At 41.1% G+C, this 26,527-nt stretch overlaps 1 protein-coding gene across 5 annotated transcripts; it reads right to left on the bottom strand.

Moving 5' to 3' along the window:
* Nucleotides 1-460: 460 nt before the first annotated feature.
* On the bottom strand, nt 461-26,503 carry LOC121431565 (nucleolar protein dao-5-like). Of its 5 annotated transcripts, XM_041629100.1 has the most exons (7): nt 26,291-26,503; nt 13,329-14,663; nt 12,507-13,145; nt 11,398-11,538; nt 3,923-4,063; nt 2,699-2,791; nt 461-1,086 (listed from the first exon to the last, which is right to left on the bottom strand). In XM_041629100.1, exons 1-7 carry the CDS (start codon nt 26,393-26,395, stop codon nt 928-930), a joined length of 2,613 nt encoding a protein of 870 aa, XP_041485034.1. In that variant the 5' UTR covers nt 26,396-26,503; the 3' UTR covers nt 461-927. The 5 variants fall into 5 exon arrangements, with proteins under 5 accessions (XP_041485034.1, XP_041485030.1, XP_041485031.1 ...); XM_041629096.1 differs by having other exon boundaries at nt 12,507-14,663; XM_041629097.1 differs by having other exon boundaries at nt 2,699-2,788; nt 12,507-14,663.
* Nucleotides 26,504-26,527: the final 24 nt, after the last annotated feature.

The raw sequence follows: 26,527 nt of genomic DNA, 5'->3' as shown, positions 1-26,527 counted from the left end.
AACAAATATCAGGCAAAACTTTGAAGAAAAATATTAAGAAAAATTTCACTAAACATACCGTTTTGAGGTAACATTAGAAAACATCTAAAAACAGAACTCAAGAGTAATTTTTATTGAAACCCTAATTCCCCACAAAAAGAATGACCGAAGGAATAAAAATATGACAATAATAAGATTGACAATTTTACAAATATCAAAGTGATGAAGAAACAAATTTGAGGGGAAAAGAGGAAATAAAAATATATTGGATAATAATATGAATATTACATGGAGTATTTTACCAACATAGCATCAAATCGGGTGGTATTTCCTGTAGCTGTTTCGTAACCTTCACACAACACGACAGGTGACCCGTTCAGATTACAATTATACTTCTGAACTATCATTTGAATGATTCATAGAAATTTAACTCCCATTGTGATAACATAGGGAAACTTTTCTCTTTCTCATTTTGCAGAAGTAAGGGTCATCACTAATTGCAAATGGCTATATCAAACACCCCCAGTCCACAAAAATGATATCCATCTCTGCCTCTTCACACTTTCACACTCTATCAAGGCATTGGAGTTTACACTGAATTGAGCCATCATAATGTCCCATGCTGGCAAAGTACATGTATGTATCTCAGTGGGCTGCCAATAATACTTGTGAATATAGGCTCTTCGAGGCTGAATTAATTTCCAACAAATTAATGATGGAAACAATTGTCATGCTTTCATCCAACACAATACGTTCCAATGTGTAGTAGGGTTTGCCTGAGTTGAGTAATCGCATTATTTAGTCCATGCACATTTTCAGATCAAGCACAACCTGCATTATTCAAATATCTTCAGTCAATTTCGTGAAAGTCAAACAAATGTCTGTGATCCCAAGAAACTTGACTTAGGCAGATTTCGCCTGCAGATCATCAGTGTCCATGGCAACCATTCAATCACTGTCAAACTTGATGGAGTTGACGGTGGTGGAGATCTGCCCCCCTCGGTAGCTTCCTCGCTTCTTCTTGGTCTTCTCGTGGCGGAATGCCTTGCCTTTGACGACCTTCAAGTCTCTGTTAGCTCGCTCACCCCAGCAACCAACGGCTCCCCTCTGTCAAAAGCAAAATGGTAGAGGTGGTAAAATCATTTAATAGGTAGCCTTACAATCTGCACATGGGTGGAATGGTACAGTAAAACCCAAATGGCCTGTATTCTGAACTACAGTTCAACTTTGGCTATGGTCTAACTCTGAGTTAATACTACGAGAAACCAACAATTTCAAAATTGCATATGTTTTACATGACTCTTACCTCAAGTTTATGATGAAAAGAACTATTTCATTAAATATTCCCTGTCAGCTATAAATGATTTCAGTGACAAAAGAGCCGACAATCGAACTTGTACTGATCAAGAGATACCTTTCACAATTGGCTATCCATAGTTAAAGGGCAAGTCCACCCCAGGAAACACTTGATTTGAATAAATAGAGAAAAATCAAACAAGAATAATGCTGAAAACTTCATCAAAATCGGATGTAAAATAAGAAAGCTATGACATTTTAAAGTTTCACTTATTTTTCACAAAACAGTTATATGCACAATTCAGTGATATGCAATTGAGAGAGTCGATGATGTCACTCACTATTTATTTTGTTTTCATTGATTTAATTATACAATATTTCAATTTTTACGATTTTGACATATGGGACCATCTTGTTTGAACCACAAAATATTGAAATAATGGAATCCCACATGTTCAGGGAGGAATGATTTTTTTTCACATGACAATGAGGAGAAAATTAAAATATTTCATATCACACATCATAAAATACAAAAGAATTGGTGAGTGAGTGATGTCATCGGTCCCCTCATTTGCATACCGACCAGGATGTGCATATAACTGTTTTGTGAAATTAAGCAAAACTTTAAAATGTCATTACTTTCTTATTTTAGATTGGATTTAGATGAAATTTTCAGCGTTATGCTTGTCTGATTTTTCTCTTTAGGCCAGAGTATAAATTACACTGGAGTCCAGGGCCCCCGTCTTACAAGGATTTACGATTGATCCATTCAATCGCAAATATGGAATTCCATCAGTGTTATAATTTCCTCTACAGGAAATTTGCAAGTGTCCTTTGTTAACAAAGGAGAACACACCAATTGTCAAGAAATAAATGAATTTATAGATATACATTCATTTCTATAATTTTTTTTAACACAGATGCATTTTATATGTTGACTTTGCTGTTGCTGGCTTTCCATAGTTGCGACTAATCGGATCAATTGCAACTCTTTGTAAGACGGGCCCCAGGAATGGGCTAATACAATAAATTATTTATATTTGTCCTAGTGTATGTTGCAAAGAACTAAATTGCACTCAATTTCAAACATCAACTATAAATAATTGCAAATCTATCAATTATCCAGAGATCCCTTTCAACCAAACGAATAACTCCATATTTTCTGTTGCAAGGACCAAACCTGTCAATCTTTTTCAAATTGACATACAAGAGGTGAGGACCAGCATTTTGCCATGCCTTGTAGAATTTTAACATCTCATTACAAATGTGGCAATGTGGCAAAAAATATGGCAATTAATCATTAATGCAAGGTGTTGAGCACTGATGTCACAATGAGGGTGCAAGTCATGCATAAGGAATGCAAAATTAACAACTTGCTTGTAGGACACGGAGCGAGAACTCAAAATAAGTTTAATAGACTGACCTTGGCATCAAACGAGTTGTCTTTGAGACGCTCATCAATCTCGTGGTCCTCTTCTTTCACCCTGCGAAATGGTGTGTTCCCTTTCTTCCCCTTCTGACAAAAAGGACATAAAGAAAAAGATTAGAATAATTACAGTGAAACTTGCCTATAAAGTCGAAGTGCAACATCATCAATGTTCAGCGTTTTAGATACCATGTGTGTAAAACATGATGAAAAACCCCCACAAGTCAATCTGGTGGGCGCTTCATGAAGCTGTAAGTTAAAGGGACTTTTAAGAACAACTGCTGATCTTTTCTTGTGGTAATTAATATTCACCATTACGTGTTCATTGGTGATTATTTCGCACTTAAGAAAAGATCACCAGTCGTTCTTAAAGTCGCTCATAAGTCTTAACTTTAACAGCTTTATGAAACACCCACTCGGTGTAGAACTCAGCCCTATGATCATACACAAAACATTGCTATGGGGCTGTGATCATTCAATAAGATATTTTGGCAATCACTGCCCAGACGCTTTCTATAACACAGAAAATCTTTTGTCCAAAGCCCCTCAATGACATAACAGCCCTTGTTGAAAATCAGTGAATCCTAACACCAGTGTTGTCCTGGGCAGCGTTTCATCAATATTTTCATCTGACAAGTTGTCAGATCGGACATCTTTCCTTGATTCTGATCGGCTGAGAGGCACCGTTCCTATGGTAACTGTCGGATAAAGTGGTACTTGTCGGATAAAACGTCCGACAAGTCCTTTCATGAAACGCTCCCCTGGACTATGGACAAACAACATATTTGCAATTTTTCATCCGGTTTAAATCTTCCAAAAATCTGCTGTCCCGGGGGTTGTTTCACAAAGATTTAAGTATGACTTAAGTCGCACTTAAATGCAGAAGCGTACATGATATGCAACGCGCGATCATATTGACAGATACGCAGAAGTGCACGTCCTCATTACACGATCTGACCAATGCGGTCAAGCCTTTCATACCGTACGCAACTCGGTATTTAAGTTTGACTCTAAGTCATACTTAAATCTTTGTGAAACAACCCCCAAGTCCACCAACTTTCAACAAAAACCTTTCAGCTGTCCATTGTAATTCGACTTATATTTTCAAAGGAATTGGTGCGTTGTAGAAAGCGCCTGCATAGTAACTGCAAAAATATGTAAATACGTTGGAAAAAAACACAAATCGACTAAAAAGAACAGAACAAGAATCTGAACACATACCTTTGTCTTTGGGACTGTATTCGGTGTTTTCTGAATCTCACCAACGGCTTGGGTTGGTGTTCCTTTCACATCAGGCTTCTTTGTTTCCATCTCCTCCTCGTCACTATCACTCTCACTGCTCGATGATGGGCTCTTCTTCTTTGTATTGTAAACAGAATTACATGAATTAGGACAGACCAACAAATTAATTTACATATATTCACTCATTTCTAATCTTTATATGCATAGATGATGACCTGAATCGATATAAAGTTATTAGCTAAAAAATAAAATATGAAAATACTTACCATGATTTTCTTATTTACGAGATAACTGGATATACCCATTTGATTTGCTAGTTCATTACGATGAACCTGCGTGCCGAATATAGAGTACACAACTTTTCCTGCGCGCGCGCTGCATCTCCCTACCAACGCACTATCCCAAGATCGTCGCGCAATTTGGCGTCCATTTCCTCTCATGAGCCTGCGGGCAAGACATGTTGTCACACAAGGCGAGGGGTAGGAGGGAGGGTTCAAATGGGTATATCCAGTTATCTCGTAAATAAGAAAATCATGGTAAGTATTTTCATAATTTACATCAATAACTGGGATATACCCATTTGATTTGCTAGACCAACACGGATTCAACGTGAAGGGAGGCATGTCTAGACTAAGAAGTGCGTAAAAATAGGGAGATGAAGACACAAAGGCCGTTGCCTTACGGACAGGGGAGGCGATAAAGCCTCATGTGAAGAAGTCCTTAAGAGCAAGGAGTGAAGGAAAGAGGGCGTCAATAGGCGGACCTCGAGAAGTCGTGAACGACGATTCCAAGAAAGAGCCCAAGAAGAATGATACTAAGTATCATGGGCCCTCGGCCTAGTGTCAGGAGAACAACATCACCAGCTGACTAGAGCGTAAAATTAGGAATTTGTTGAAAATTTCAACAAGAATCGTGATCGGAAAACTGAAGCTTTAAGGCTCAGTAAGTGATCAATCGAACAATCTGAGAAGGCGAGAGATCTCAGAAGCCTCCGCGTGGGAGAAAGCGCCCAGAATTCGATATCTGTCTCAAATGCGTGAGGGCAGAACATCTGCAGAATTCTGATTGAGAGCTGTGGCAGAAAGTTACTAGCGGTCCGAAGGGGACTAGGAACGACGGAGAGTAGGGATTTAAGAAGAAAACCACTCGTAAGGCAGTCAAGGGTGGAGAAAGCGACTGAGTGCCATCCTTTTAATAAGAAATGCCGCGGACCTGCTGCCTATGTAGAATAAAGCAGTCTGGTTAAAATAGCTCAACCGGGCGTGTCAGAGAAACAGCGCGGTACACATCACGACAAAAGTGTGATAGACCGAGTGATCGAGAGAGAACTCAGGATCCCCTTTCTCCCGTACTGATTGAAGCACCCATCTGAGGGTGCAGTGCCCGCGGTGGAAGAGGTGGCTTGGCTCAAGCCACCATTGCCGAGAGAGCCCGTGAGGCTAGGCTGCGATGGATGACCGCCGGGCGGGGGAATCCCTAGCAGCAGCAAGTGTACGCCAGAGGGAGCTGGCGAAAAGTCTCTGTCATGATCCTACGTGAAGGCGACAATCAAGAGATGTTCTAACGAACAGACATCGCCAGATATGATACCTCAACAGTACGTTCCCAACGGAATCGAATGAGGTAGCAACGGCCCTGTCCTATCAAGTTAGGGACGGAAACTGGCTAAGAGTGTCGATGTCCTCGCTTGAAGAAACAAGCGAAGGAGGAGGGAGACTTGAGGAAAATAATCACAAAAATTTCCATCAGTCTGCGGTGAGAACCAGTTGTTTATGAAAACAGCCACAAGGCCTGGTCTCTCAGGTGATCGTAAGAGCAAGCACCGCCGGCGCCGGTTGCGGCAGCGTGGAACAGTCCGATATCGGAGAATAAGGAGTTCCAAAAAGCTGCGGGGGGCGGCAAAAATGACGCCCTAAGCAGTGGGGGATGAGCATCTAAGTTTCTAAAAGAAGAACTCCAGTGAAGTAAATCACTTACATGGAGAGACTCATCCACAGTCGGCCCGAGAAAAAGCGGGTCGTAGTGATTGTGGTTAGGTAGGCATAAGCATACATGCATCCACGGTTACATCATCCTCGGTCGTGCGGTGACCATGGCCACATGCATTGCATGGAGGGAGGATGAAAGCAGCATGCGAGGCGACTCGAGTGTGCCGAGTGAAAAAGCTTCTAAATAAGAAGACGGTTCGACAAATGGGCACGGTAAGACATCCACCGTAGACCACTCCACACAAGGAGGAAACGGCGGAGACGCCCGCAAGCTTGACCCACATAGAGGGCAGTCTATAAGATAGACTGTTAGAGCTCGACCGATGGTCTGGAGGCGTACAGTTTGGTGTAAACTCGCCGACCCGGTACGGTGGGTGTGCCCAGAAAGTAGGCATAGAATGCCGACAGAGAAGTCTGGGGCTTTAAACAAGCTTGAACGCACGTACATAGCCAATAATCTCATGAGATGTACGGCGGTTTCTTTCCTCCGAGATGATGCTTACCCGACCGGGAAGGACTCGGGGAACAGCTGTGAATGTCAACAGGAGGGATATCTAGCATATGAAAAGCTGATTCCCTCAGGTATTCGGTGCGGGTGCTTTCGGCGGTGTCCGGCTGGACGACCGGTGATGGCAGCTCGGGCAGGGCTCGAACGAGCCGCCCGAATACGAGACAATAGGTTAACATAACCATAATGCACCGGGTGGTGAAGGCGTAGCGATTACTAAGCACAGGAGAACTTTAAATCGCCGTGACATTGAGATCCGATATACATACTCATAAGTTCGGAGAGCTATGAGGTAGTGAGACATACCGCTGAGCGGTGATGGTGCTCATATCGGAGTCGCCCTCTCTTCAGCGGCGATCGCTGGAGGACGGGTGTCTGTACTAGCCCTGACTCTGGCCTTGCAAGGGTAGGAGCTAAGTAAGACAGGGCACCCTTACTTTCGAAAAGAAAGTGAGGTTCAGGTCAGAAACCGACGGTCCCGTCGCCTGGGCGGACGGTCCGCGGACGTGATAGGTTGCCCCCTCAAAGCAGCCAAACATTCTCACGAGAGAAGTGCGGCATGCGGTATGTAAGAGATTCTTACCTCCAATCTACGGGCCCGTTTAGGGGGTAGAATGGAGAGAGTTACCGCTGAAGGAGTCGTCGCCGTGCGTGGGCTTGACGTAGAGGGCGAATTCGGGAGTACGTGCATAAAAAGGGGGAATACCCATGCAGGTAACTCGCCGATGGCTCCCCGGAGTGCGGGTTGGCGAGAGAAGTCTCAATCCGCTCAATACCCGACGCCGGCAATAAGACCGCGGCGGTCTTATAATGACGGAGAACAATAGGATAAGAACCCGTAATGCTCGGGGACGCATAGATGCAGCCTGAACGGATGCAACGTCCAGCCGTCGGTCACCGAGAGCTTGCCGACATATTGATGCTTGAAAGCCGTATGTCGGAAGCACCTGCATAGAAACGGGGGTCACCGTGTAGGTGAACAGCGTTTCAATAAATGCCCGGTGTGAGAGGACAGCTGATTGCTTGAGCCGCACAGTGCTTAGCAAGGCGGCTGAAGCTGATATGAAGCGTGGGTGAATTACCCGCACTGCTCATGGGAGTATGTGCGACGCCTGACCCACAAATATCGGGAGTCTGGTGACATAATGGAGGGCGATGCCCGTATGTCGATAACACCTGTGTATTAGCGGGGATTTCCCTTGCAGGTGCGTGAGCCGGCGAATCATGAAATCGCCGGTGACTCTCCGAGGTGCAAGATGGCGAATGTCTGCTTAACCTGCCCGGTGCTCGACACGGCGGTTTTAGCTGACAGGGAGCATGAGGATAAAGATCCGTGATGCTCGAGGGCGTTCTGTTGTAACATGAAGTTACGACGCCTGGCCATCGGCACAAGAATCAGAAAGAAAGGTCTGCCCGCAAAGTGGGATTAGCGACCTAGACTTTCTTCTTGTTCTTCCTCTTCTGTGCGGCCCCCGCCGGGGGGCAGAAGAGGGAACAATCATCGGGAGTCTGGCGACATAGTGGCGGGCGACGCCCGTATGTCGATAGCACCTGTGTATTAGCGGGGATTTCCCTTGCAGGTGCGTGGGCCGGCGAATCATATTGCCGGTGACTCTCCGAGGTGCGAGACGGCGACTGTCTGCTTGACCTGCCTGGTGCTCGACACGGCGGTTTTAGCTGACAGAGAGCATTAGGATGAAGATCCGTGGTGCTCGAGGGCGTTCTGTTGTAACATGAAGTTACGACGCCTGGCCGTCGGCACAAGAATCAGAAGGGAAGGTCTGCCCGCACAGCGGGGTTAGCGACCTAGAATTTCTTCTTCCTCTTCTATGCGGCCCCCGCCGGGGGGGCAGAAGAGGGTGTAATGATCGGGAGTCTGGTGACATAATGGCGGGCGACGCCCGTATGTCGATAGCACCTGTGTATTAGCGGGAATTTCCCTTGCAGGTGCGTGAGCCGGCGAAACATGATATTGCCGGTGACTCTCCGAGGTGTGTTGGATGGCCGGTGTCTGCTTGATCCGCTCGGTTGGTATTACCGTCGGCTGAAGCAGGCAAGCCTGGGGGTAAAAACCCGCAGTGCTGGAGGGCACTCTAGATTAGCTTGAGAAGCTGAGAGGCCTGGCCATCAAAAGAATCAGAGGACAGACCGCCCGACGGAGCGGGGCTTACGTCTGTGGTTCTCCTCTTCTTCTTTTCTTCTTCTTCGGTTGCTCCGGCGCCGGAGCGGAAGAAGGGACAAGAGGCTGGGCTGCGCCTGTCTTCCTCTCCTTAGCTCTCCCACAGGGAGAGCCAGCCGAGGACCAGACGCTGGACCAGAGGCTGGACCAGAGGCTGGACCAGAGACTGGACTGCGCCTGTCTTCCTCTCCTTAGCTCTCCCACGGGGAGAGCTAGCCGAGCGAGAGGAGGCGTCGGCCGAATCTGACGGCGTCAGATTGAATTGAGAGTCCGACACGGTCGGACTCAGGTGCCTCTTCCGACTAGGGGCTGGTAGCCCTTTGCCGATGCTCCCTAGAGGGGTCTTACACGGCATCGAGCCTAGTCTTTGCCGGGTGGAGAGACCCGTGCTCTCCCCCCGGACTTTAGGTGACCCGATGGCCGGTGGGTCTAACAGCCCTAGAGGAGTCGCCGTTTTCTGTACTAGTGCGACGCTCCCCAATAAGGTTCAGGTTCCGGGACGGAAGCCTTGGCCATCACCGTGCGGGCACGTGGTCGCAAATCCACGGTTCCACCCTTATTAAGCGGGGCACGTGAACGCGCGTCCACGGTTCCACCCCTTTGAGAGCCCACGGGGCTCTGACTCTGTTCTCGCTATCTATACTACCTGTGGTGGGGGATAAGACCCCGGTGTCGGGCCCCGAAACAGCAGTCGCCTGAGGCTCTTCAGAAACAGAGTCCGAAAGGCTCATTATTGCCGTAGGGTGATCTAGTAGTAAGATAAAAAAAACAGAGAAGCAAAGGGGGTAGGGGGGGGTAACAAACCCCAACCCTGAAGACAAGGACCTCAAAAAGCGGACTTTTGAGAGTCAAAAACGGATCTCACAAGGATGATACAAGGTAAAATCCCAGAACAAAGGAAACAGTAATAATTAAGAATTATTAAGAGACACTGTCCCTGAAGTCCGTTAGAAAAATTAATTATATGATTATCACAACAAGAATCTGCTTCCGCCAAAATTCTGAAAAGAAGGGGGGAAGCATCTAAAAAGAAGAAAACACTAAGTTTTTTTTTTTTTTTTTTGTTGTGTCCACCTGTTCAAAAGAAAAAATAATTTTTCTTGAGGTGAGGATCAGCTAAGGAAAAAAGGGGAGCAAGATTCCCTTTTTTTTTTTTTTTTTTTTTTTTTTATAAACAAGAAGTTTAAGAAAAAAAATTTATAAGTCCAGAGACCGGTAGCTGACTTGAAAAGGAAGGGGGAAAAACAAAGATAGCTTTCCCGAGAAGGAAGGCCGAGTCAAAGGCGACGAACGCTGACAGGAGACGGCTTCCTAAAAAAAAATTCTAAGTATTCTTGTGAAGGAAAGAAAATAATTTTTTTTTTTTTTTTTTAATTAATCAATTAATAAACACAAGAACAAAGGATTGATTGAAACAAAAGAACAATCAACTAACTCGAAACAAGAAACAAAGAACTTGAATCGAGGCAAAGGAGCAAGTCAAGAATTAAAATAATCAATTAATTAATTAATTAATCAATTAACCAATTAATTCAATTAATAAATACAAGAACAAGGGATTGATTGAAACAAAAGAACAATCAACTAACTCGAAACAAGAGACAAAGAACTTGAAACGAGGCTGGAATACGACGCTCCTAACGTCCTACAGAACCTATCTGTGGAGAAATAAATCAATTAAATTCACGACGAGTCGTATAAACGAAGAAGTCAGTGAATAAAAAGAATTAAAAGAATTAAAAAGGAGCGAAGACAACGCCCGAGCAGGAAGGCGCGGAGCTATGGGGCGGAGAGGTGAAGACAACCCGCCTGTGAGAAACGTATCTTTAAAAAACAAACTCACGAAGAGGGACAAGAAACGTTAAAATAATATCACGGAAGCTCCGCGCGACGTGATAATCCTATAACAATCTTAGATGAGAGAAAATAAGATTGAAATAAGGGAAGAATTGCACAATAAAGTATCCAAACGGAAAACAGAAATGCAATTTTGAGAGTGTACTTAGCTTGCGACTGCACTCGACCGCAGGCGAAAGTAAAAGAGGAAATGGACGCCAAATTGCGCGACGATCTTGGGATAGTGCGTTGGTAGGGAGATGCAGCGCGCGCGCAGGAAAAGTTGTGTACTCTATATTCGGCACGCAGGTTCATCGTAATGAACTAGCAAATCAAATGGGTATATCCCAGTTATTGATGTAAATAAGTAAATATTCTACGTTCTGGGATATTTGTAAAGTCATGAAACATCATTACTTGGGTGTCCTATATATTTTTTTTTTAGTGTTTGACCAATTACCTTAAAGGTAAATGCCAGTTGTGGTAACGATATCAAAATGAGTTCGTACAGAAATTACCACCAAAGTGTCTGTTTGTATAAATAAGAAATATGTGCCAAAGGACTCTGGAAGAAATTGTGTAATTGCTGAGAAATTAGCAAATAAGCACAGGATTTGGGTCAAGTGTCGGGCCAACATTCAAAACAATAATAATACACTGTCCCATGTGCACTTGTCTGTGTTGGTGATCTTCAGTGTGAACATTTTTCAGTGTAGATTTCAAGATTTCACAAAGTTCAGTTTATGTACCGGTAAGTGTACCAGATCTAGATCCTCGATGATAAACTGACAATTAACTGAATTATGCCTGGTTTTACAGACTTTCTCATGAAATCAGTGTTTACTGCAACTACTGGCATTTCTCTTTAATTGCTTGGTTACCAACAAGCCAGAAAAAAAAAGAAATTATTTGAAGAACAATTTTAAGAATTGGGAGCACAAACCTTCATCTTTGGGACTGTATTTGGTGTTTTCTGTACCGCCTTGACGGCTTGGACCGGTGTTCCTTTCGTGACAGGTTTCTTCTTTTGCGTCTCCTCCTCATCACTGTCACTTTCACTGCTTGAAGATTGACGACTCTTCTTCTGTTGTAAATTATAGAATTTAACAAAAGTTATGGTAAAAAATTGGAAATACCAATTCTTCTCATATTTTGGTAGAATATCATGAAAAAATGGTACGCTGTAAAAGATTGCTCTTCCAGGGCCCTCATATTAAAAATATAACAAATAACAGCTGAAACTATAAGGCCAAAATTATGGTGTAGTCCCATACAAGGTCATCTTTGTGTGGTGCATTCGACCTTTGGAAGGATTAAGTCAATTTGTTATCATTTTGGAGATTTTATTGCTTTTCATGAAAAAAAATTTTTTATGTGCATCATAAACAGCATTTCACAATCAATTTTGATACACTTTACATCATTATTCAATTTGCAATGAGGAATAGATGCTATATTTATTAGGATGAACGAACAATATGAATATAAGTGGATAGTGTACAATGAAAAAATTAAAAAATTTTATATCTGGGATGTTTTGAATGTTATGTATGTAGTCATACTGTATATTTTCAAATATTCGACAAAATAAAACCCATTTAGCATTTAAATACAAAGAATTAATATTGGCATGCATTTATAAGAGAGATAAATGGGTAGACAACTCAGATATGAATATTTGCTTAAAAGTGTAGTATTTAACTTGTGAAAATTTGACAAATAATTAATTTGGTACGGTATATAAAAATTTCAAAATTAAGGGAATAATTTCAGAAGCTGCACATTACTAGGAAGTAAAAGCTTGTATATTAAATAAATGCTGGCTATAATACCAAAAAAAAAACCCTTTAAGCCTGCATGATTTGAAGAGTTTCGCATTTTTAAAGTATTTACAAATATTATCCATTGTTCATTGTCATGATCAGATTTAAATACCATTTTGTTGAACTATCGTAGTTAATTTCAGTTGGAAAAGATGGCTAACCAAAAGCAATTAGATCTGAGAATTCCTTTACTACTACAATGACACTGGAAAGCAGGAAACATTCTTACCGGCTTCGTTAAAACTTGTTTCTTCTGAACAGGCTTCTTTTCGTCTTCTGATTCGGAGCTGTCGCTACTATCGGAATCACCACCATGCTTTACACCATTAACCCTCATGGTGTTAGATCCATTCACCGTTCCTTTTGTGGTCTTAGGCTTGCTAGGTGCTGCTTCGTCATCTGATGAATCGCTTTCAGATTCAGAACTACTGCTTTCCTTGGCTGGCTTCTTTACTGCAGGAGATTTAGCTGGTTTGCTAGGCGCTGCTTCGTCGTCTGAATCGCTTTCTGATTCAGAACTACTTTCCTTGGCTGGCTTCTTTACTGCAGGAGATTTAGCTGGTTTGCTAGGCGCTGCTTCGTCGTCTGAATCGCTTTCTGATTCAGAACTACTTTCCTTGGCTGGCTTCTTTACTGCAGGAGATTTAGTTGGTTTGCTAGGTGCTGCTTCGTCGTCTGAATCGCTTTCTGACTCGGAACTACTGCTTTGCTTCGCTGGCTTCTTAACTGCAGGAGATTTAGTTGGTTTGCTGGGTGCTGCTTCGTCGTCTGAATCACTTTCAGATTCGGAACTACTGCTTTCCTTGGCTGGCTTCTTTGCTGCAGGTGATTTAGTAGGTTTGCTAGGCGCAGCTTCGTCATCCGAATCGCTTTCTGACTCAGAACTACTGCTTTCCTTTGCTGGCTTTTTAACCGCAGATTTAGTTGGTTTGCTAGGTGCTGCATTATCATCCGAATCGCTTTCTGACTCAGAACTACTGCTTTCCTTTGCTGGCTTTTTAACCGCAAGAGATTTAGTAGGTTTGCTAGGTGCTGCATTATCATCCGAATCACTTTCTGATTCAGAACTACTTTCCTTTGCTGGCTTCTTTACTGCAGGAGATTTAGTTTGTTTCTTAAGAGTCTTTGCAGCATTTGTCTGCTTTTTACTCTCTTCTCCATCATCTGACGAAGAATCACTTTCAGAACTGCTTGAGGCAGCCTTCTTGGTCGCAGAATTCGTTTTAGGGGTGACTTTAGTTACCTTTGGAGATGGTTTCACTTTGGTGAATTCTTCATCGGACGATGAGTCACTATCAGAACTACTTGCACGAGGTGCTTTGGCTCTACTTGTAGTTACACCTGCACTTTTTGTTGTAGTTTTTGATTTGGCATCACCTTCATCATCTGAAGAGTCACTTTCAGAGGATTCAGATGACTCAGTCTTTTTGGCAGTGGCCTTCGGAGTGACCTTTGCAGTTGGTTTCACTTTCTTAGGAGCTTCTTCCTCTGAGTCACTATCACTATCCGACGTTCCTGATTCCTTTGAAGCACCAACAGATGTCTTTGAAGTGGGTGTGGCAACCTTTTGGGGTTTTGGGGCAACATCATCATCACTTTCATCATCACTATCTGAACTGCTGGATTCTGTTTTTTTGACTGTTTTTGCTTTAATTGCCTTTTTCTGTGTCTGTTTTGGCTTTTGTGGTTGCTTTTCATCTTCGTCCGAATCGCTGTCTGAGCTACTAGACTCAGCTGGTTTGGACTTTGCTGCTACTTTCACAGCCTTTCTAGCTTTTGACTTTGCTGCATTCTGTTTCACCACTTCTTCGTCGGTAGAGGAAGAGTCCGAGTCAGAACTAGAAACCGCTTTTTGTTGCTTTGTTGTTTTATTTACTGGGACATTATTACGAGCAGACGCTTCTTCCTCATCACTTGAGCTTTCCTCACTGCTTGATTCCTGTTTTTTCTTTGCAACCGTTTTTGAAGGGATTGCAGGCTTTGCGTCGTCATCGTCGCTAGATTCCTCCTCACTGCTCGAACTTTCCTCCTTTTGTTTTTTGGCAGGAGTCACTGTCGGCACTTTCTTCCGCAAAGCACTTGTTGATTCTTCTTCGCTGCTCGATTCCTCCGAGCTTGACTCCTCTTTCTTTCTTTTCAGTGCCGAGGTCTTGGCTGCAACTTGTTTAACCGGCGCCTTCTTCGCAGTTGCAGGTTCGTCATCATCACTGTCATCTGAACTCGACTCACTACTGCTAGCTTCACTCTTCCGAGGCTTCTTGGCTTTTGATTGTCCACTGGAAGCTGCCTGGCTACTCTCTGCTTTCCTTTTGGTGGATGTCTTATCTTCCTTCCACCAAGACTTGTAGAAATCCATAATTGATGGCTGACCACTATCAGGAACGCGCTGTAATTGTGAATAAAGACGCAAAGATTCATGAGCAAACTTTCAAAATGTAAGAAAAACAAACTACATTAAAAAGGCATGACAAAGTAAATGAGGTTTGAAATACATTTTAAAAAGTTCAACTCGGAATAAATCAATGAATGAATAACTCAAGTAAATTGTCTGAACAGGTACAAATCCATTTCATGTATTCTAAAGACTCTCATCTTTCAATCTGAAGGATGTGGGTTCGATTCCAAGCAATGGCATGTTTTCCTTCAGCAGGAAATTAACCCACATTGTGCTGCACTCAACCCAGTTAAGGTAAATGGGTACTGGCAGGAAGAAATTCCTTAAAAAGCTTTGCGCATCGGAATTGATAGACCAGCTCAGCCGGAGCATCTTGAGCACCTAGCAAGGTGGATATGTGCGCTATACAAATCCTACATTATTTATCACATATAAATTCATAATATATAAGCCAATTTTCTGCATTACCCCCCTCCCCTAACTTTGAATTTTGTTCATACCTTAACTCAAACCCTTTGTGACCCCCCCAAAAAAAAAAAAAGGCAAAAGTAATTTGATACCCATTCTTTTTCTTTTTATTATTATGAACAAAACTTTGAAAGCAAATTGTTCTAAAATATCTTTACTTGGTTAAAATCTAATTACTAGTAAAAAATAAACTTGTGCCGATCAGAACGGAGGTGGACAGAGCTAAGCAAAGACGTCCGATTTTTAAAGCCGAATGAGTTCTGCTTGGTGAGTAAATCATTATTTACTAATTTCTATATCAAAATTATTGATAACAAGAATCAAAATTAGCATTTGAGCATCTGAAATAAGAAATACAAATTTTCATTTCATTCATTAATTGTACTTGTGTGTTGGTCCAAATACATTCTTTACAGTAGAGGTGCATGGCCAATATGGGAGACTCCAATATGTGAGATTGTCTGCGATATTGGAGACCAGACTGAAAAATCCGCTGATTTGGAGGAGTTTTTTTGTACATTTTCTGATCTTTTTTAGTCCTCCTCCTATACAGACAGAAGTCTCCCATAGAACTTGAAGTGCCAGCTAACTACAGGGTCTATGAAGAAAATGGTGAGCTACCGCACCCTCCTTGGTTACTGCTTAATTCCTCATTTGGTGGGGAGAACAGAGTACAATAATGCAGAGTTGTAAATGAAGAATTTAATAAGCATACCATTTATGCTCATGAATAGGTATCTGTTTAGGCATTTTGATATTCAGCAATATATGTCATATCCGGTATATATATATTCTTGTTAGTAAAGTGTTTACTTTTATCATCAAATTGTTGAGTATATGCTTATTTAAGGCTCCCATAATATATATATGATATATATTGCTGAACATCAAAATACCTTAACAGATACCTATTCATGAGCATAAATGTTTAATGTTTCATTTGTGAACTGATGAGCTTAATTTCTTTTCATGTGTTTGCATACTGTGACTTAAGATTGGAAGAAATCATGTAACTGGTGAACACTTTACTAACATGAATATCAGTATATGTGGGACTAGAGTGAAATTTCATGGTACCTTTGGAAGTTTTAAAAGGTGAAAAAATAAAATATCATCATTGGTTTTAACATATTTTTTCAATATCATACAAATGATTAACATACACGAAAATCAAGTTAAAAAATTATTTGTCCGGGGGTCAAATTCAATGTCAAAGTAAATGTCAAAGGTCACGACCTTATAAATCGCTCCAAGACATTATTTGATGCATGTTTTGGATTCCTCTCTGAATTTCCTATTGATTGGTACCAGTTTCATGAAAATTGGTCCACACGTTACGACGCAATGGCCATTGAAAGTTGAAGGTCAAGCCCATTTTTGTCAAAACAAGGAGAAAAGGGCGTGCCGTAGCGCGAGAACCGACGGACTGATTTTTGTTGTTTTGTGCGTGGGCCATGGTGAATTTTATGTGTACCAATTTACAACGAATTCCGAGATGGTTGGGTGCAAAATTGCACTTTCATTGGGTGAATTGGCATGGAATGACCCTATAAAGGTATGCAAATTAATAAAATTTTAGTCTATGTATGGACCACTATTTCTAATGTTAAATATGAAGGGAATAAGCCTGAGTCGAATCGATTTTAAAATCGGTGTTCGATCGATGTCATCGAACACCGGTGCAGATTTTGCAAAATCGGTGCATCGAAAAAAAAAAAAAAAAATACGTCGGCCGGCCGATTCGTTTGGTTTACACAATCAATCATCAAAATATCAGTAATGTCCAACTTTACTACTACTTACTTGATTTCTGTTGCCCCCAAAATGAAACCGAATGAGTAATTATGATGCTATTCACCATTAATTTGAAGTTTATTTCGATCATAGTTCGAGTCTTACTCGTCTGCTCGTGCCGAGATAATTTATGCACGATGAATTCATGAATGGAAGTCATGGCCATCGATCGTGCATGCGCAGTACTGTTCTTTAATCAAACCAGAAAATGGCCGGAAATTGACGCGATCAACGTAAAATAAATCTTGCTTTCATGAACAATATTAAAATCATGACCATAGAACATTATTTAATCGTAATATTTAACAATAATTTGCATATGATAATCATTAATATGAATTTAGATCTTGATGTGAAACGTTTGTATTTCGTTTCAATTTTTAATGGCGGACATCTCATGACGATCGACTTGACTTCTTGAGTCGAGCTAGTGCACTTGTCTAAAAAAAATAATCATCACGTCAGGATTGATTCTCGAACATTGTCTACATGCAAAAACTCTGTTCAAGTTCGTAATATCACCATATAATATCATTTTACATGACAAAACAGAGAAAATTGCGTTTGATATTTTTTCCAATCAATTTGAAGCTAGTTTGTGCCCTACTTTGGGCTCTGATTTCATGAATGGGAAAATATGTCATACGTCATCAAACACGCATGCGCATTGTGCTTATTTTCTCGGAGAAGAGCTTGGAGGAGACGTCCAGAGATGGAACAACAATAGAAATAATCCCAGTATTATTTCTTCCATATGAACATAACATACTTTGCTGACATCGTCAATATTCTTAGTATGACCATAAAATCTTGTTAAATCGTAGATGAATTTAGGGCTCGATTCGAAACATTCGTATTTATTTTGATCGCATGCTCAATTGCGTCTAAAAAACTGGATTGTCATTATCAGGATTAATTCTCGAACATCGTCATAACTCATATTCCACAATCTTTCCTCACAATCGTTATATCAGCATTGAATAGCAATTCAAATGACCATCCAGAGAAAATTACGTATTTATTCCCATAAATTTATTTGGAGCTCATTTTGGATCCAACTACACAATCTCAGGCAAGTTACAGCGCTCTCCGTTGATTGCAATTGTTTGCTGGCGCTGACGTCAAGCACGCCTGTCGTTTCGGGAGAGTGAGTGTACGGAGCTGCGGACGGGGCTGGTGAATGGACTGCGAATGCTAGTTGACCGAAAATCATTCGGATCGACTCTGCGTGATTCATGTCTTTATTATTGTTTCATTTTAAACTTATATGTTGTCATCTGCAAATATCATTGTTGAAGATATTTTGGGAAGAATTCTGCTTTGGTCCCCGGCCTTTTTTGTGTGTTTTGTGATCATGGAAAATACAAACGAACTTTGCTCTGTCATCTGCTTGTGCAACGCTCACCCGGCCAACGCCAGCGCATACCGTCAGTGCGTAGTGCATATACAAAGCGCATCGCATCGACGCAAAAACAAAAGACTAAATTTTCCCCGCCTTCAATATTCGATGCATCGATGTTCGATCGAATTAGAGCTGTCGAACACCGGTTTTCAAAATAATCGATATGACTCAGGCTTAGAAGGGAATTCCCATATGGACCACGATCTTCTCCACACTGGCATAGCCTGCCTTGACTAGGCTCAGTGATCAAATGACAATATCAAAATCATAAAAAATATGATCACCGAGTCCTCTAGGCTAGGTCATGACTAGAACAAAAGCTTCGGTCTCTGTTATGTTGGTTGTTCAGCTGAACTCCGTTGGCTTCACTCACCAAATACAGAGACCGAAGTGCTAGTGCGATCTGTACAGGGGACTCAATGGCCATATGATTATGTACTCAACGTTCTCGCCAGGTTCACTCTGACGGTTGTCGGTGCGAAGCGACGCAAGCCGCACAGCGGCCTCGGTGCGTGCGAAGCACGCACGGGGGGAGGGTTCGGGAGGGGGGTGTCTCCCCCTATCGAAAATATCAATATCGATGAGCTTAGATTGCTGCTAAATGCACCACATTTTATGTCTGTTTAGTGCTTCTCCGGCCACACAGCCGAGACAGTTGCGCGAATTGCGATTGAAGCAGAAAAGCAATTACAACTTAAAAAGGTGAAAGGAAATGTCAATCTCATTTTATACTTACGGTTCATTGATTTATTCACATTGATGGCATTGATAAATTAAGTCCATTATTTCAATGTTTAGATCGCTACATCCTTGTAAAAGTGCGATTAATTTTGTGAATGCGTGTTGCTTATTATGTCAATGACCGACTACTTCTACGGACCGCATGCGTAGCCCTTTACGAAATCCAAAGATTGTTCCGACATTATTTGGAAGCCTCGGAAGAAAACTTCCGAGGCTTCCAAATAATGGACATTGGTATTCATGAGACGGGGTCCCCAATTAACTTATATAATTTGCATGAATTTTTGTTTTGTTTATTCAAATACTCACTGAAACTAACTCTCATAAGACTTCTGTTGATGATGTTTACACTTTTAATCTTTTATCAAGATTCTTTTATCACGGTCAATTATTGCTGTTTGTTCGTTACTCACCTATAAAATAATGAATGTGCTTACAATGAGCGTGAGAAATATATTTAGTCAGTCATAGAACTTTAATATTACGATTTTTTTATTAATTCATCCAGCGTAAACAACATGAAGAATATTTGAGGTCACGCAATCAGCTGATTCGCACTCAAACAACAGGTTAAAATGTCACACACGTGGCACACATTCCAGGGTGGGAAATAGGGAAACCCGTTCAAGCACAATGATTGGCTCAAGCCCAAGATAATGCATACTGATTAGATCACGTGCCATCGGCTTTGGGGCGTCTCGTTCACATTCCAACTCATTTCATGAATATCATCCACTCGCAGTTTTAAAGCTAACTGTATAAAAGCACAATTCCGATAGAAAACATGAAATTGAAATATTCATCCAACGATATTCAAATTTTACTAGCAACGCATTGTGGGCATAAACAGCGAAAATACATATCCTCTAAAACGTTCACACAATTCGTACTTAAAAGGAATTGTCGATCCACTATGTTGAAAGTGTACTTCTATCGAAATCTATTGAATCACGTACCCCTCCCGACCCAAGGGTGATTTTTCAATCGCCATAAAGATTATGCAGCCACAATGATCAATCACAGAGGACACATCCATAAATGAATATTAATTTCATTTGTTCCGAACATTGACTTCTTTTCGCCAATCCCCTCCCCCATAAAGTCACAAACATCCCATCATTTTCATATACATTGCCCACGACCACCCCCCCTTTATTCTTTCTTTCTCCTTCACACAAATCAATTTCAAATAATATTTTATTTTAAATCGTAGTTGTTAAGCAATTGTACAACAAATTCATAAAGCATTCACTGTGATTAGAAACATTTCTCAGGACCGTGACAGGTGCGCTCATTATTCAATTGGCAAGCCATGAGCAATAAAAAACAATAAAAATGAAAATACACTGTATATACGTTACGTATAACATAAGTCAGATGAGTTGTAATAACAAATGTGAATGATATTAATAAAGATTATTACTTATGAAAATTGTAACAGATTCAACGAATATCTGAAAAAAACATTCAAACGTAATTAGTTTTGGATCCCATCTAATTCTGGAAGACTCGGATCCACAGATCATAGAGCTAATTAGCTCCATGCACAGATCAAGGATTTTGATGCCATGTGCGATTTGTTTCCTGAATGTGGTCGTTGCGAGCGCTAGTGCAGTGAGATACAGAACTTGGTAGACACACCGTCGCGAAATTAATCAACACTTTCAAAAGATCGATGTAGAGATCAAGACTTTGGAAATTATAGAGTAAAATCGGAATATAAATGTGAATAAATCTTTATGCTGTAAGTAAATGAGTTGGACATTTTGTCAATCCATTCCTTTGACTTTGTCATCAACGTGATCTTTTGAATAATTTTCTCAATTAGCTCGATCTACGGGAGTGTCTTCAGAAAAGCATTCAATGAATTCATGTAGTCGATGTAGCCCCGATGTAGCAAAGGCTGGGACGAGATGAAATTAAAATCCGATCGAATTTTGATATTATTTTTGACACTTTATTTTTGACAAATTAAGTGATATCAACTGAAATTCGTAATAATCTAATAATTACATTGCCCAACCCAGTACGGTACCCCTCTCAACTCACTTTATTTTTGAGCGTATTTACTACCATTTTAAAGACGTAAATAATGTGAGCAATGCGATACGCAAATGCGAGGTAAACATCTTCGCGCTTCCCACAAAAGAGATTGGGCCTCGAGTCGAGGTCGTATCGTATAGTGACTGTGAGTCAAAGAAATCCCGGGAATAAATCTTGGACGAAATAATCCTCAAGTTTATTTTAGGATCTGAAAAGCAGATTGTGTTATTAAATATATTCATTTTTTTTGTAGATCTAGGCCTGTTTTACAGTTGTCGGCCACGGTTGTCGGGGAAGTTCACGGTTGTCGGATTTCCCCTGAAAATTTTCAGGGTTGTCGGCGCCCGACAACCGTGACGCGTGGTAGCAAGAACGTTGTATGTACTTTAGATCGGATAAAAAGGGAAGTGAATTTGAATTTTGAGCGACAGCCGAGGTAAGTCACTGTTTTTGTTCCTTTTAACTTGATTTTTCTGTTTTATGGCACTTAATGCCAAGAGGGAATGTTAATTTGCATTTTGGTTGCGTTAATTTTCACAATAGGCCTGCTCCAGCTCCAAGGCCCCCGTTTTTTGTCTCGCCCGCGGCACACCCCTACCACTTTTTTGGTCGAGTGCCCCCGGGGATTCTCCACACGCAGGATGGTAGCAGTGCACAACGAACAATTGTCCATAGACTGTGTACAACGGATAGATCGTCTCCGCACAGCAATTCTAAGACCGCTGATTGGTCAATCGCGCAGATCACGTCATGATCACGTGGTCCGAAAAATAATTCCTTCGGACTGCGTGCGGAAGTATCGATAGCGATAACGATATCCGGTCACGATGTGTACGCGGTAAATGGTCTTGGTTCGTGATCGGATCGCTCCGGTATCGATCAAAAATTATCGAAACCCTGCAATTTCATGCATATTCATGTGACGCTCCGAAACCCGGAAGCCAATTGACTTTGTGCACGTTGCGATAGACTACAAATTCCAACGAACACGATGACATACAGACGCTAATTTGTAAGATTTTGACGGAAAAGCAAAAAGTAATCGAAATTCTCTTACCTGTGCGGTATCGGTGAGAAAATAGATCCTCCGAGAATACCTTTCATAATTCATATAAAATACGCGAAAGTGAAATTCTAGGTCGATTTTGGTACGAGGTGATAGAGAATTGCACACTTGTTTTGTTGGAATTCTGTGTGGGGAAATAAAAGGCTTGCACTGCGCATGCTTACTATATTTTCATTCATAAATTGGTTCTCGGCAGTGGCTGGATGACGTCATGTAACACAACGAACAATTGTGTACAACGGATAGCGGAGCGTGAACGTAGCGGTCGTGTACATTTTTGCTTATTACATGACGTCATCCAGCCCCTGCCGAGAACCAATTTATGAATGAAAATATAGTAAGCATGCGCAGTGCAAGCCTTTTATTTCCCCACACAGAATTCCACCAAAACAAGTGTGCAATTCTCTATCACCTCGTACCAAAATCGACCTAGAATTTCACTTTCCCGTATTTTATATGAATTATGAAAGGTATTCTCGGAGGATCTATTTTCTCACCGATACTGCACAGGTAAGCAAATTTCGATTACTTCTTGCTTTTCCGTCAAAATCTTACGAATTAGCGTCTATATGCCATCGTGTTCGTTGGAATTTGTAGAGTCTATCGCAACGTGCACAAAGTCAATTGGCTTCCGGGTTTCGGAGCGTCGCGTGAATATGCATGAAATTGCAGAGTTTCGATAATTTTCGATCGATACCGGAGCGATCCGATCACGAACCAAAACTATTTACGGCGTACACAACGTGACCGGATATCGTTATCGCTATCGATACTTCCGCACGCAGTCCGAAGGAATTATTTTTGGGACCACGTGGTCATGACGTGATCTGCGGTCTTCGAATAGCTGTGCGGAGACGATCTATCCGTTGTACACAGTCTATGGACAATTGTTCGTTGTGTGTAATAAGCAAAAATGTACACGACCGCTATCCGTTGTCAGTAGAGGCGCTGGTCCAAAAATTGGGATTGTCCCAGAAAACAAGGATATCCTCATAAACCAAGACAAATCATGTCTTGATAAATTGAGACTGTCCTTGTTTATGGGGACATTTTTTTTTTCACTTCCCCCTACGGGACAAAGACAGCAATTACGGAAATTGAGAGTGCTAAAAATAGATTCAGTGACCTCAATTCCCCCCAGTTCACCGTCTATTTTTCATGACTTACCGTCTTCCAATAATCTTGTTATGAAACCTGATATGTTTACATTGACTAGCACACTTGATTGGTGTCGGCACTTGACAGGTGAATGAACATTCCTAGATTTCTTGTGTGAAGAAATCCTTATAAACTGAGACAGTCCCTGTAAACTGGGACGATCCCAATTTTCTGACCAGCGCCTCTACTGGTTGTACACAATTTGTCGCTGTGCAGTGAACAAGTGTTGTACACAGTCTATGGACAATTGTTCATTATTGTGTGTTTTTCCCCTTTCAAGTTTATTTTTCCCCGTTTTGGTGCATTTCTTTTCAGGCCAAAAGGCAAAACGGAATAATCTTTAGCAGTTTAGGCCCTAATTAGGTGGTCTGTCTTTGACAGATCACCTCTTAATTTCGTCAGAATTTTCTTTATTATTTATTATTTATTTATTCTTAGCACCTATGTTTGTCGCCAACTTTTCTCGAAATTGGCTGAATCAATTTTGCTGATTTTTTCGTCATATATAGAATCTATCATAGAGACGGCAAACTAAGCTTTTCAAGGTCATATGGTCATGATGACGTCATCTACGCGCCATTTTGTAAAATTCTTCATTTGATCATATCTTCATTATCAATTATCAAAAATTAATAATATTTACAGGACATTAACTTCATGTCAAGAATCAACTGTCAATGTCATCAAAGGTCTTGTAGAGGTCATGACGCGCGCGTCAAAGGTAAAAAAATCGTCTAAATGACCTATAAAATTTTTTGGGTACGTTTCAGGTCATTTTAAGCATTTCAAAAATTTGCGCGCACGCGCGTTTCCGCGCGTTACACCTTAACACAATGCAGAAAAACCGTTTCTTTTAATATCATTGCATTGCTAATAAAATTCTGAGCAATTTGATACCTTGATCAACCTTCTACAACCATTAATATAGAAATTAACACCCATTAAAGTTTGCAGCACGTGTGCGCGCGAGCTCTCACAATAGGCCATATATGGGCAAAAACATGCCTATTGTAAATTCACTGTAGCTCTTTAAAAAGTCCGTTGACCCCCAATTTTTTTTTCATATATCGATAGAGTATTAGTTGTAGATTTGATTTCATGTCACCATTGTCCCTAAATTATATCGTGACGTCATCAAATAGGCGCCCAAACTAAAAATTTCATTTTTTTCAAAAATGACGTCATCAAATTTATGCAAATTTTGCTGTAACTTCGCAAATATCGATCGTTTTTCGCCCAAATTTCTATATGATGTAGTTTATAATGTACTGTTTCTCCTCAGTTAACATGAATATTCGTTTTGAGAAACGCATCATTGCGTAAAACAGCGATGAAAAGAGGCATGTCATTTTTCCTCATTTTGCGTGTAATCTCTATGGGACATGACTTTTTCCCAAAACTAGATTCGACATTCCTCTATTTCGTGAGCCATATCTCCATTTTTTCTAGTCAGCTTTCCTTGAGCTTTTACCATGTTGTAGCTGAGATTCTGGGCTATCGGAAGTGTGCCCTTCATTTTTTGATCAGATGCCGGGATCATGCCCGTATTTCACTTGCAAAATTGGAATTGTAATTCTCAAAATTGCTTACGTGTAATCTCTATGGGGAATATCGTGGCTCAATGGATAACGCATTTGACTTGCTTTCTCGAGGGCGGAGGTTCGATTCCTGGGGTAGAAAAGATGATTTTTTTTTTTTCATTTTTTTTCTTTTTGCCACCTCTTACATGATCCTTTATGATAATTAAAAGGTATGAAAGTTAAAATTTAGCAAGATAAAACAGATAATTGTTTTTTTTTCATATCACATGTATTTTGTGTGTAATCTCTATGGGACATGACTTTTTCTCAAAATTAGATTCGACATTCCTCTATTTCGTGAGCCATATCTCCATTTCTTCTTGTCAGTTTTGCCGGAGCTTTTAATATGTTATAGCTGAGATTCTGGGCTTTCGGTAATGTGCCCTCCACTTTTTGATCAGATGCCGGGATCATGCCCGTTTTTCACTTGCAATATTGGAATTGTAATTCTCAAAATTGCTTACCTGTAAAGTCTATGGGAAACATTAATAATCACATTGAGCAATGGTCAAAATTTATTCTTAGGATGTCTAGAATCAAGATTATCAATCATATCTAAATTATTCATTTTATATATTAGCCGACTCTCAATGAAAAATCATGACAGACCACCTAATTCGTCCGCATGACGAATTAAATTCTAGTTTTATTTTTTTTTTGGTACAGTTCTTTCTTCTTATTTTTATAATCAATGACTGAATTTTGAAAAGATGGAAAGAGCTTACTTCCGTGTTTACGTCGCCATTTTGATTTCTTTGTCTTCCGCTTGGCGACAGCACGCAAATCGCGGGATTAAAAAAACGAGAGATTTGTTTTGAAAAGATGGAAAGACTCAAAGAGCTTACTTCCGTGTTTACGTCGCCATTTTGATTTCTTTGTCTTCCGCTTGGCGACAGCACGCAAATCGCGGGATTTGCGTGCTGTCGCCAAGCGGAAGACAAAGAAATCAAAATGGCGACGTAAACACGGAAGTAAGCTCTTTGAGTCTTTCCATCTTTTCAAAACAAATCTCTCGTTTTTTTAATGAATTCTTCTTTAGTTTAAAAATGAAATCAATATCGCTGAAATGTTGGAAATGAAGTTAACTTGGACCCCATGTACATGTTTTAGGGCTAGATCTTTTAGAGGGAAAGTAGAATTCTCGGGGGCGAAAGTTTCTGGTTTTGTACCCGTATGTGGGGAAGTATAGGAAGGAGTCCCAGGCGTTAGTGGGGAGTGACTCCATACGTACAGTATATAACTTTCACTCCCCAAAACGCCCCAGGCTACTGCTGTCTACGCCGCGCCGCCGGCTGGCTGAAGACGGAGCTCGCTCCCGTCCGCGCGCCCAGCACGCGTGGTCATGCCTGCTTTTTTCGGTACTCACCGTTCCGGTTTCCTTTTTGAACCATTTTGCTGCCTTTTCAAGTTTATTTTGAATTAAATATTTCAAAACGTGAGGGAACAATTGACTTGGAGTAGCTTCTGCCATCTTAGGGGGTTAAATCATGTCGAAATAATGAAAAATATAAGCAGAACTTTATCCCTTCAGCTCTCTTTCTCCACACGTGGTGCGTGCCGACCGTAGTCCTTATACAGCTACAGTGACAAAATTAAAAAGAAA

Source organism: Lytechinus variegatus, chromosome 18 (genome assembly GCF_018143015.1).
Source record: "Lytechinus variegatus isolate NC3 chromosome 18, Lvar_3.0, whole genome shotgun sequence".
In the NCBI taxonomy this organism is placed as follows: domain Eukaryota; kingdom Metazoa; phylum Echinodermata; class Echinoidea; order Temnopleuroida; family Toxopneustidae; genus Lytechinus; species Lytechinus variegatus.
Note: the sequence above shows the minus strand (reverse complement) of the source record. Positions and strands in the feature narration are given on the sequence as shown.